Source organism: Pleuronectes platessa, chromosome 19 (genome assembly GCF_947347685.1).
Source record: "Pleuronectes platessa chromosome 19, fPlePla1.1, whole genome shotgun sequence".
Taxonomy (NCBI): domain Eukaryota; kingdom Metazoa; phylum Chordata; class Actinopteri; order Pleuronectiformes; family Pleuronectidae; genus Pleuronectes; species Pleuronectes platessa.
In genome coordinates, this window is record NC_070644.1 from 9,111,573 (window position 1) to 9,123,842 (window position 12,270).

Here is a 12,270-nt window from a genome sequence, read left to right on the forward strand (position 1 = left end):
AACGTTATATTTTCTTCCTTCCAATAGGTTGCGAAAATATGTATTTATTGGCCTTGTGGGCCTTGTTTCTATAATGTGGACACCGTGTTAATCTGTTAATCATGTACTAATAAAGATCTACTGAAATTTATAACCGTGAAACATAAGGGGCCTCGCCATCGCCTACATAGATTTCTGCATTAATACAGTTGATTTACAGTATCCTGTTACATTCCCAGGACGTGAACCCTCACTGGGGGACATGGAACGTTTCCACATGGACCAAAGGCCAAGAGAATGTACACGCTGCCCCATTTCTTGCAGAAAATATGCAAAGTTCAGTGATGCTTTTGTGTTTGCTATGGAAAATATACTGCAGAGTGCTTTCATATACTATAAAGAGCAACTTCCTCCTTACCAGAAATCCTCCGTTGGGATTGGTCACCAGTGTGGTTCCCATGGTCATGTTCTCCTTGACTTCAACCAAGTTGGGAACTGTTGTGTTTTCTAGGAGAAAAATATGGAAGAATAAACAGAGTGAGACAAACAGGGAGCAGCACCAACAGCTGGATGAATTCCTCTTCTCTGTTTTCCCACAGGAAGAGAGGAGCTAGAACTCTGTCCTTACTTTCAGTCCACCTCGACAGCATGTAGAAACCACTGACATGTGGGTAAATACAGTTTGTTATACTATCCCTCATCCAGTACGATACTGGTACAGTACAAGTGTTTAGCTGATAAATCTCCCATTTGCGGCAAAGAGGACAAATACAGGAATCGAATCATTAAGTAATCACAACATGTGGCTAAAATTAACATGTTATGTCAAACTATTTCTTCAGCCTGTGAATGCCTTCCCATCTGACTTGCTCTTTTTTCTTTTTCTGTGGGATCCACATATTCTCACAAACCCACTCAGCTGCCTGCTCAAAAGTTGAATCAAGCTCTTTAGCAATCCCCATGGGTGCGTTTTGATGAATACCCATTTCTGAGTTTCGTTAGCCGCCAGTTATGACTTCAGTATGTGCTCTTCTTGAGACACACAAATAAAAAGAGCTGTTAGTAGTTAGCAGTGTCTCCTTCATCTTCATTTGGGGGCAGAGTATTGCCTTCTCCTTGTATCCTTCCTAATTATATTTGGGCTTTTGATGACTTCTCGCTGACTCCAAGAGTGAAACGATCTTTGTATTATTCTAACACAAGTTTCATTTAAGCGGGTTAAATGAAACCTCTTTCTTGCCTATCTTAGACTATGGGTGAGATGAGCCTTATGATGTGTCCACGCGGCACTGAGAGCAGCTTTGTGGAGCGGCAGAGGAGAATACAGCCTTTGTCCTCAGTGGACTGTGACTCCAGATAACAAACAGAACAAATGGCACTGATCATATAATCCCTCTTGGTCTGGAATGACCTCTGAGAAGTCAGAGGAGGATACGGGTCAAATGTCACTTTGTAAAGTGGCCTTTACTAAAACATACCAGTGTTTAACCAGGGAACAGATATGAAATGTAATGTTTTTCTTTTATAAAATTGTTGTCTTGTGTGTCTCATATTTTCATAGCCTCCACGAAGCTCCATGTTTTCACCCCTTGTGAGTTGTTGTGAGCAAGATTACACAAAGTAATTAAAGAGCGTACCACAAAGATCTGCAGATATGCATCAGGGGGCAGATCCAGGAATTTCCCCTTTGTCTAACATTTTCACCTATTTCCCAGGAAATAAATTAGTTGGGTGTAAAATGTTGTGCAAAATCTTGATTGATTTTAAGGGGGATGTTGGACCTCGGTGGAGGTATGCTCTCTACTGCAGTGATTTTCAACCAGTGTGCCGTGAGAGATCGTCAGGTGTGCCGTGGGAAATTATCTACTAGTGTTGCACCGAAGTATCGGCCGAACATCGGTAGCGGCAGATATTTGCCTCGTTTACCGACATCTGCACATCGGTAATAAACTTGACTTTCACCGATATCATTGGTATTTTTGGTTAAACCGCTGGGCAGGTGCCGCGCCTGGGGGAGCAGTCGCCCTCCTCTCCACGACGCCGGAGACTCGGCGTGCGGCACGCCTCGACTTTTTTTTGGGGGGGGAGGTCCTATTCCGCTGTGCCTCACGGCGTCAGTGGTGCGGGGTGCTTTCTTTCTCTTGGACCGTGGGGCGGTGTCCGTCGCCGGTGCGGAAGGCGGGCCGTTGGAGGGGTACGGCGGTTGGCGGCAGCGACTCTGGACGCGTGTCGGGACCTTCTCGCGGATCATTTCAGCTACGGCGCCCGCTGGGGGAACCCTCCGTTCGCGCGGGGGGCCCCCTCCGGCGGTGCGCCTCGGCTGGCGCCTAGCAGCCAGAACTGGTGCGGACCAGGGGAATCCGACTGTTTAATTAAAACAAAGCATCGCGAAGGCCCACGGTGGGTGTTGACGCGATGTGATTTCTGCCCAGTGCTCTGAATGTCAAAGTGAAGAAATTCAATGAAGCGCGGGTGAACGGCGGGAGTAACTATTGGCACTCATAACAGGTCAATCTGTTTTATACAGGGTTAAAAGGTCCTGTTTTAAATTATCCTTGTGGTATTTTGACCAAAATATGTTACAGACATTTCAATAAGACCCCAAGGAACCATATCAAATGTGATAAAATGGTTCCGTTAAATAAAGTAGGAAGAAGGAACACTCAAGAACACGGTTCTATAAAAACCCCTTTAAGTTTGTCAAAGAACTCTTCGCAAAGGAAAAGTGCGGAATCCTAAAAACTCCAAAAGCAGAACTGGAAGAACATCTGGAAAAGGTCCACCAGGACACGAAAAGGCATGAGCAGATAATCATCCCACATGACATCCCACCTATTCAACCACCAGAATTCAATCTGGACACTGATCCTCCAAAATGGAAGGAAGTAGAGAACGTTGTCCGACGAGCAAGAGCGGCCTCGGCTCCTGGGCCTAATGGAGTACCATACAAGCTCTACAAGAACACCCCGGATGTTCTACGCTTTCTTTGGAGGCTTATGAGGATAGTTTGGCAGAAGGGAATAATACCAAAGGCAAAGAGAAGGATGCGACAGACATCAGTCAATTCCGACCAATCTCCCTTCTCAATGTTGAAGGGAAGATCTTTTTCAGTATAATAGCACAGAGGCTGTCCACTTACCTGGAAAGGAACAAGTACATTGATACATCTGTACAGAAAGCAGGTATTCCTGGTTTCTCTGGTTGCCTGGAACATACTAGTATGATCTGGCACCAGATCCAAACAGCTAAGAAGGACAAGAGAGACCTCTATGTCATCTTCCTCGACATGGCCAATGCCTTTGGCTCAGTTCCCCATGAACTCCTCTGGGAATCCTTCAACTTTTTCCACATACCAGAACCCATCACTACACTGGTAAAGGCATATTTTCAAGACCTGCAATTGTGTTTCACAATACCTGACTTCACAACAACATGGCAGCGCTTGGAAGTAGGCATAATGGCAGGCTTTACAATTTCACCTCTGGCCTTCACTATGGCCATGGAAGTCATCATCAGGGCATCGAGATGGGTGGTCGGCGGTGAGAGAACTAAGGAAGGGCTCCGTCTCCCACCTATCCAAGCATACATGGATGACATGACTACACTGACCACCACTGCAGCATGCACCAGGCGGCTACTTGCAAAACTGCAGGATAACATCAAGTGGGCCCGGATGAAAATTAAGCCAAGCAAATCTCGAAGCATCTCCATAGTCAAGGGTCAGCTTAAAGATGTGAGGTTCTGCATTGGAGATGACCCGATACCAACGGTGTCTGAGCAACCCGTCAAGAGCCTGGGTAGATGGTACAACGAAAGCCTCCGGGATAAAGATCAAGTGCAGCAAGTAAGGCAGGACATCGCCGACGGTCTTGAGAACATCAACAAGACCCTACTGCCTGGGAAGCTCAAGCTTTGGTGCCTACAGTTTGGACTTCTCCCCCGGGAAATGTGGCCACTCACCATCTACGAGGTCACAATAACAACAGTGGAGATGATGGAACGAACCATTACCTCATACGTGAAGAAATGGCTGGGTGTCCCACGATGTCTGAGTAACATCGGCCTCTATGGCAAAGGGGTCCTTGAACTACCTCTTACAAGTCTGACGGAGGAGTACAAGTGCTCTAAAGTAAGACTTCAGATGACATTGAAGGACTCCAAAGACCAGACCATTAGCAAGGCTGCACCTCCCCTACAAACTGGACGGAAATGGACATCATCCAAGGCTGTGCAGCAAGCAACATCAGCCCTGAGACACCAAGACATTGTGGGGACTATCCAGCGTGGAAGAGGAGGCTTTGGCCTGGCAGCAAGCAAACCAACGTTCCATAAGGCAACAACATCTGAACGCAGGAAGCTGGTGGTCGAGGAGGTGCGCAGACAGGAGGAGAGTGCAAGAAGTGCAAAGGCTGTCTCTCTTGTTAAACAAGGGCAATGGACGCGGTGGGAAGGCCTGGAGAGGAGAAAGATCAACTGGAGTGAGCTTTGGCAAATGGAGGCAAGCAACATCAGCTTCATCATAAGAGCTGTTTATGATGTGCTTCCATCACCAAAAAACCTACATCAATGGTATGGCGAGGACCCGACCTGCCCCCTCTGCCCAGCTCCAGCGACTCTCAGGCATATAATGACAGGTTGCAAGACCAGCCTCTCACAAGGCCGCTACACCTGGAGGCACAATCAGGTCCTCAAGAGCCTGGCTGCAGCACTTGAGACCAAGAGGAGTGCAACCAATGCATTACCTCCAAAAACAAGCAATCCTGTCAAAACAACAACATTCATTCGGGAGGGACAGAAAAGGCCCAAGCATCCTCCTACGAAGCCAGAAACTGGACACCTAGCTATGGCCAGGGACTGGAAGATGCTTGTCGATATTGGCCAGCAACTCATTTTTCCACCTGAGATTGCTTCTACCAACCTTAGGCCAGACATGGTACTCTGGTCTCCTTCACGAAAGGCTGTGTACATCATAGATCTCACAGTCCCGTGGGAAAACTCTGTTGAAGAGGCCTACGAGCGTAAGAAACTGCGTTACACAGAGTTGGCAGCAGACGCAACTCAGCGTGGCTGGAATGCAAAAGTCTGGCCAGTTGAAGTGGGATGCAGAGGATTCGTGGCTTCTTCCACCATCAGGTTGCTGAAAGAAATTGGAATCCATGGACAGGCTCTGCGACAGACCGTCAGAGCAGTTTCTCAAGCAGCTGAAAGAGGCAGCCAGTGGATCTGGATCAAACAGAAGGACCCTGGCTGGGCTATAACTTCATGACCCCCCCATCCCCACCTGAGAACTTAATTCAGATCCCTCCAACTTGAGGAGGGAATATGAGGTATGCGGTCAGCTGTAGGGCTGGCTCAGGGAAGAGGACGCCCCTGCCTTGCATAGTCCCGTGGGAAATCTTAATTGGGCATGGGACACAAGCTAAGGCTTGATCACCCTTTAGCTGGCCACCTTTGATGAGAGTGTTTAGTGATTTAAGGCCGAAACACCCACTGATTCGAAGGCACACTACTGAGGATGTGTCCCAAAATTGACATCTTAACCCAGTCTAAGAAATACACCTCCCATGCCACTCTGTCAACATCAAGGCAAATCATGTGAGAGCATACCATCTATTGGCACAATGGACAGTTTTAACATCTCGTCCCGTGTTTTATGATTCTAGCATAAGGGATTTATATGCAATTGCAATTTGGTGCAGATTCAAATATGAATTTAAATGTGGTTTCATAAGGGGATTGTTGTGCCTCGGTGGATGCACTGTATGCACTTTAATGAGTGCCATTCTAGCTTGATATTTTATGATTGCAAAATCTGTATTTTAAGTTGGTATCTGAGAAAACATGCGCTCTCACCCAGCAGCTCTAGATCTTGTAAGGCTACAGCCTGAATTTGCTGTTCTGCAGACTGATTTAATTTTCCAAAACGACTATAAACATAACAAAATAATGTTTAGCAGACGGTTTGAAATAAAAAAAAGATGTTCGATCATCTTGCCAGCATTTCAACACAATAATTATCCATGGCATAATCACTTCTCAGTTTTAAGGGTCGGAGGGAATCGTGAATAAATATTACAAGACAGTAACCACACAAATTTACGTTTGCTCATTATGGTTTTGGCATCTCTTCTCCTGCACAAACTGAGGAGACGCATTTAGTAATGTGAGACCAGGGCGTTGTAGGTGGGCACAGAGTGAAATGAACCCTTAGACCTGATTGACAAACTTCTTCAACTTCAGCATCCTGCTCGGCTGCACTGTTTGACTCACGCTCCTCAGGGGCTCTCAAGAAAGACTGGTTTCTGAATAAATGTGAGTCAGTCAATAAAAGTACGTAGTTGCTGAGTCATGTCTAGTTCCATCTAAAATGCAGGATACAACAGTGCTGTTGTCATCATGTAAACCACTCCCAGTTGTCTGCTGAGTGGTCTGGCTCCGGCCGCCAGTCTAAATCGATTCCCAGTGGACGTTTTCCAGACTTAATCTAAGATTGTGAGATTTAGGCTTTTGTCTGTCTATAACTCATGGAAGATAAAAACAAATGAACCACACTCCACTTGTTCAATTCAATTCAATTCAATTCAACCGATCCAATTTTATTTGTATAGTGCCTTATCATAGCATACATTATCTCAAGGCACTTTATAGAGCAATAATCCTGAGGTGTAAAGAGTTGCATTAAAAAGTAATAATCCCTAAACTGAGTCAACATGCGGATATATTCATTCACTGTACATATTCTCTCACATAATATATTCACTGTATATATTAGTTTAATTCCATTCATATTTGTCGATATTTCTTTCTACTTATTTCTGCTGATGTCTTTTTGCTGCTGTAATAATGCAAGTTTCCCCATTGCAGGACTAATAAAAGACTTATTTACACGCACACACGCGCCTGCGCGCACACACACACACACACACACACACACACACGCACACACAGACACACACTTGCAGGCTGCTGACCGGCAGCTAAATCTGTTTAATTCAGATATAATTGGAAGGATGAAACATTAAAACCCTGTTTATTTACCGTCTTCCTGTTCTGATTGGCCCCACTTCCTCCTCAGGAGACCCGCTCAGAGACACACTTGGCTTAAACACACGGTAGCACTACAACACAAACACCAGCCAGCGCTAGGATTCACAGTATTTCCCCTTAGAAGCTATCCTCATTCAGACATTGCAGTGACTTCTGTTCGTTGTGAATGGCCTGACCAGAACCTTATCACTAACCCTAGCCAAAACACAATCTACCTCTCACCACTAACCATAAACAGGACCTTGGAAATGATGAGTTGCTTCATTAGGACCAGGCTTTGGTCAGAGTTTATATTGGAAAAGTTCCTTAAGATGTAACAAAAACGATTATACACACACACACACACACACACACACACACACACACAGTGTATACTTACTCGGCAGATCCAGTTTGACACACGTGTTGTCCCCCTTCCCCACAGGACATTTGTAGACGTCTCCTGTTCGTTTTGCTGGCTGGCCCGACAGCGGGGATCCAATCAGAACCCTGATATAAACACAAAAAGTGGTGGAGTTTGGTCAATTAGAAATTCTGTCAAAACCCACACATCAGCGACACAGTTTTATGATCATGGTAACAAGCACAATTCCAATATTATTGCAGAAGTTAAGGTTGGAAGCAGCGACTACAACAATTTAGACTTGCCTTAATTTTCCTTGAAATTAAACACAGACCACTGGTAATAAATCTGCGGCTATAATTAAACCTGCGGTTGTCATTTGTTTATTATTACCCTGACACTAGGGTAACGAACTGAAATCAAATTAAAATAGTTCACAAACATCTCTTCCTTTTCACCTCGTTACACAATATAGCATGATGAGTTGCAGATGTCTGCAGATGTGTAGGTCTGTGCTGTTCAGGTACAGTGTGTGTGCGTGACAGTCTTGTGTTACACGACCATGTCCATGCGTGAGTTCGGTAACACTGGGTCACTCTGTCAGAACGCTGATGTGAAAAAGAGTGGACATTCCGCCCTCCTTTAAACATTCAGGCTTATTAACATTCCTCCACTCTAATGGGCCCTGGTCATCTGAAGCGAGACACCAAGTGGAACAACAACGCTCTCGGCTCGGTCGCTTGTCGGAGGCAGCAACCTTGGTGTTACATCACCTCACAACTATCTTTCTCCATCGTAATATTCTCCCACATGCACACGCTCCGGGCTACATATCATCCCTTCTCCGTCTTTCAGAAAGTGTTTCATCTTTTTTGTTTTTTTTTATTTATTTGTGCTTCTTTCATCTGTTCTCTTTCACTCCTTAAAGTCTGTGATGTCCTCCCTCTGCTGTCTCACTGCTTTTGGCCCTTGTTTGAATACCGTGTTCGGCAGCTAAAGACAGGCCCTTATCACGCAGACCCTTGTACTCTACGGTGAAATCTGGAGGTGCTGCAGAGCCGGAGTGTTCCCGATGAACAGAGCGGCGGTTAGTCACAGCTGGTGCAGCTGATTTGCAGCGAGTGATTTGCTGTAACTGATCTCATACGAGCTGGATAAGATCATCACCGCAGGTACGGCCGCGTGGGAAAGAATCAGACACGGCGCTGCCACAGGTTGAAGAGACGTAAAGACGGATGTAACTGAAGGAGAGATGACACACTGAGCCATTATCCACACGCTAAGGGCATTTAACAGGGTTCTAAACATGTGTTCCCAGACGGATTCAGCAAGCAGCCACGGATGCTTGGTTTCAGTGAGTTTACAGGCTGAGTGTGTGGAGAGTCTGTCGGGCAGTTTATGTTTAACAGCACTAGCTGTTACAATAAAGGCAAGGATCGTCATTACAGCAGCAGCTGGTGTGTGTGTGTGTGTGTATGTGTGTGTGTGTGTGTGTGTGTGTGTCTACGCTCCCCTTCATTCACTTTACAGGTAAATTAGGGTTTTCAGCTTTTGTTAGACTGCAGGGTAGAATTAACCTGATTTGAGGACTCCTCTTGGGATAATAAAACATTCTAGGATCGGTTAAACAGCTCGGGAGTTTTTCTGATAAAGAAAATTACTTATTATGAGAAAGGAAAGGAAGAGACGATTTATTATACAACTTTATCTCCAAATTTTCATCTAATTCTACTTCAGATTTGATCATTTTAGAAATTGGAAAATGAATGCCATCTTTAAGAGAAAAATACTTTTTATTTTGGTCAATGTCCTATCTATTAACATGGAGGAGGTGGAATTTTGGACCGACACTGCAGCCAGACAGGCTTCACATGTTATTTCGTCCATCTTTATATGTATCTTTATATCATCCACTACTCATGAATAAGAGTTGGTGCAATGAGATGAAGCTGTGGATGCTTTACAGAAGAAATGAATGAAAGGGACATGAGAAAAATCTAAATGTTAATTTTTATGAGTTTCAACTGGCATCTTTGCTTTGAGGAGGAAAACGCTGAAAGGATGATGAATGTTTTTTTGTCTCTGGATACCCCCCCTTCATTTCCTCAACATGTCCAGCTAATGACACCACTCACCATTTCCCCTCGCTGTTCTCAAACTGCTGGACAGTGTAGCCGAACATGTCCTCCAGTGGACCGGTGAAGGACAGACCGTTCTTCTGGTCCACGTTGAAGGACAACACACACGTCAACAGCACTGTGGAGACGAGGGGAAAAGAAAAGGTTATACAGAATGCCAAACGCTGTTGTTTAATAAACATAATAAACTTTACGAGGCAATTCTTCAATGTGAGTTAAGACTAAATAATCTGATTGTTCAGATGAATAAATAATCCAGTCCTGAAATAAGAGACAAGTTTATTCATTTTGTCAGGTATGCATTAACAAACATTCTGAATTAATATTTATAAAATATTCAAGATGCAACATGAAAATAAAAGATTTAATTACAGAGCAACTTAACAAATATTAAACATATTTATACTCTAAAAAACAATATTTAGTGATACACTGTTTACAGATAAGTTGATAAATAACCCTAACCCTAACCCATATCTCTCTCCCACACAGACACACACACACACACACAAAGTCACTCTGGAGGACAGTCGAGGAATTTGGAGCATCAATGTGAAGCACTCTGGTCAGAGTCCAGTCTGACCTGCAGGACAATGGGTTCTCTCTCTGCTCTCTGCACAGTCTGCGTCCGTCTGTCACCGAGCTGAGCATATCACAGAGGCTCTATATAAATCCATCCATGTCTTATTATGCCTGCGCCACAATGACACTCTTTATATCTACTGTGCCAGGGGATTCCTCCAGCGTAATTTATTCAATTCCCTGACGTGTGAGGGAGTGCAGAGGAGTAGAGGAACAGAGGGATTACAACAAAGACCTCTGCAGACACAGACCACATACATGGGGACGCAAATAAAAAAAGAGCAGCTATTTGTGCTTTGGCTTTGGAGATTAATGTGTCTGACCCGAATAAAAAAGGAGAAGAAACATATGGAGTCTGAACTGGAGCCACGCTGGCGGTGGAGCTGAAGAGATACTGGTTGTTCAGTCTGTTGATGCACCACTTTGGTCCGGACCAAAATATTTCAGAAGTGAATAAAGCCTTTTGACTTTGGTGAACTAGTGCCAGCATATCTTGCACTGTTTGAAAATAACAATTGGTGATATTTCCTTTAGCCTCAGCTCTCTGGTGATACATTAGCTGAGAAAGTCAAGACTTAGTGGCTTCAGTCTATTGATAAGACACCCTTATTCTATTTTTTGCATTTTTCAGGGATGCAAACAAACAAGAACAATAAATCTGGCATTGAATTTATAAGGTTGTGACCAAAAGAACAAGCTCATAAATACAAGCACCTGAAATAGTTTTCTCCATCGGGGGACTGAGCTAAGAATTGGAGATCGAGTGAGAAGTTCGGATGCCAGGAGGCCACGTGATTAAACGCAAGGGCTAAAACAGCCAACAATATAATAAATATTTGTATAGGGTCAATCTATATCTCAAATTTGCTGTTTAAATTTCAATGAAATATTTTAAAAGGCATAGGTGAAAACATAACCAATAAATGTCTGTTTCACAGTCTATATTTATTCATGAGGAACAGTTCAGACTCTATGCTGTCATGACTGGGACCAAAGTTCCACAGAATCTTGAACAGCTGAATACGTGTTGAATTATCTTGTGCAGGTAAACCTGACATGCTTGGTGGAAGAAATACAGAAGAAGCAAAACCAACATCCATCTGTGCATGAATGACGACCCACTCCCTAACACCAGGAGGCTGAGATGCATAAATTGCAGGCGATCAGGTCTGTTTAGTCCCTGTTCTTTGCTTCTTATAAACAGAGGAGTTATAAAAACACACTGCTACCAGTCATCATCCAGCCGTGTTTACATGTTGATCACATAGATTTCATATAAGATTACACGTTTTAATCCCCCTCTGGTGAGCAGAGAGAGACCCAGAAGAGAAACAGTGCGAGAAGCAGACCTGCAGAGTCATACATTATAATCCCAGCCAAGAAATATTATCCCCTCTGTTCCTCCCTCGTTCATTTCTCCACTTCCTCTGTTACCCCCTCTCCATCGCTCAGAGAAGCTCCATTTCCTGTTCTTATTAACCTGATTATACACATCCCTTGAAAATCCACGGACACACACACACACACACACACACACGGCGACAGACAGACACACATGGGCACACACAAGCTAATTTAGCTGATTTAAGATGGCTGGGGCCAACCAAGCCTTTTCCATTTATCACCCACACCCGCTCAAGTACAGTTCACAGTCACCCTGAGCTGTTAATCATGCAGGGGTGCCCTCTGTCTGTTGGCACACGTCTCATGTGTATACACATCTGATCCGGGCGTCTCCGGGTTTTTTGCTCTGCTCAAATCAAAACCAGCAAATTATGTAACCGGCTTTTTTTCCCTTCACGATCTGGGCCGACATCTGCCCTGGAAAAAACAATAAGTGGGCTCGTCCCCTGTGGATGGAAATGGGCTCATGAGCTTCTGAGGAATTGACAAATAAAGCTGTCCATCACTGTCTGGCGGCTTCATATCGTTTCTCTCTTACACATGGCGAGCCAGCAGCCACGCTCCTGCTCCACCCTTTTATAAAGCAGAAACTATTGGCCCACAAGAACAGTCTCACGGAGCTGCTGAAGAAGAAGGGCACTTAATGGAGTGTATACCAACACCGAGGCCCAACACTCACCTTAAGTTCAGTCAGGCTGTCATGTATTAGTGTAAATGTAAAAAAAAAAGTGCCCTTTCTTGCAATGTTAAATGGATCGGCCTGTTTGTCCGGATACG

The 12,270-nt window shown here is 44.5% G+C and overlaps 1 protein-coding gene across 1 annotated transcript in view; it reads right to left on the bottom strand.

Annotated features, from left to right (window-relative positions):
* itga1 (integrin, alpha 1) overlaps positions 1 to 12,270 on the bottom strand; it is a 56,454-nt gene that overhangs the window by 26,415 nt on the left and 17,769 nt on the right. Inside the window, exons 2-4 of the mRNA XM_053411040.1 lie at positions 9,505 to 9,625; positions 7,406 to 7,515; positions 398 to 486 (exon numbers count right to left, since the gene is read on the bottom strand). Coding sequence (XP_053267015.1) covers positions 398 to 486; positions 7,406 to 7,515; positions 9,505 to 9,625 — 320 coding nt within the window. The remainder of the gene's footprint in view (positions 1 to 397; positions 487 to 7,405; positions 7,516 to 9,504; positions 9,626 to 12,270) is intronic.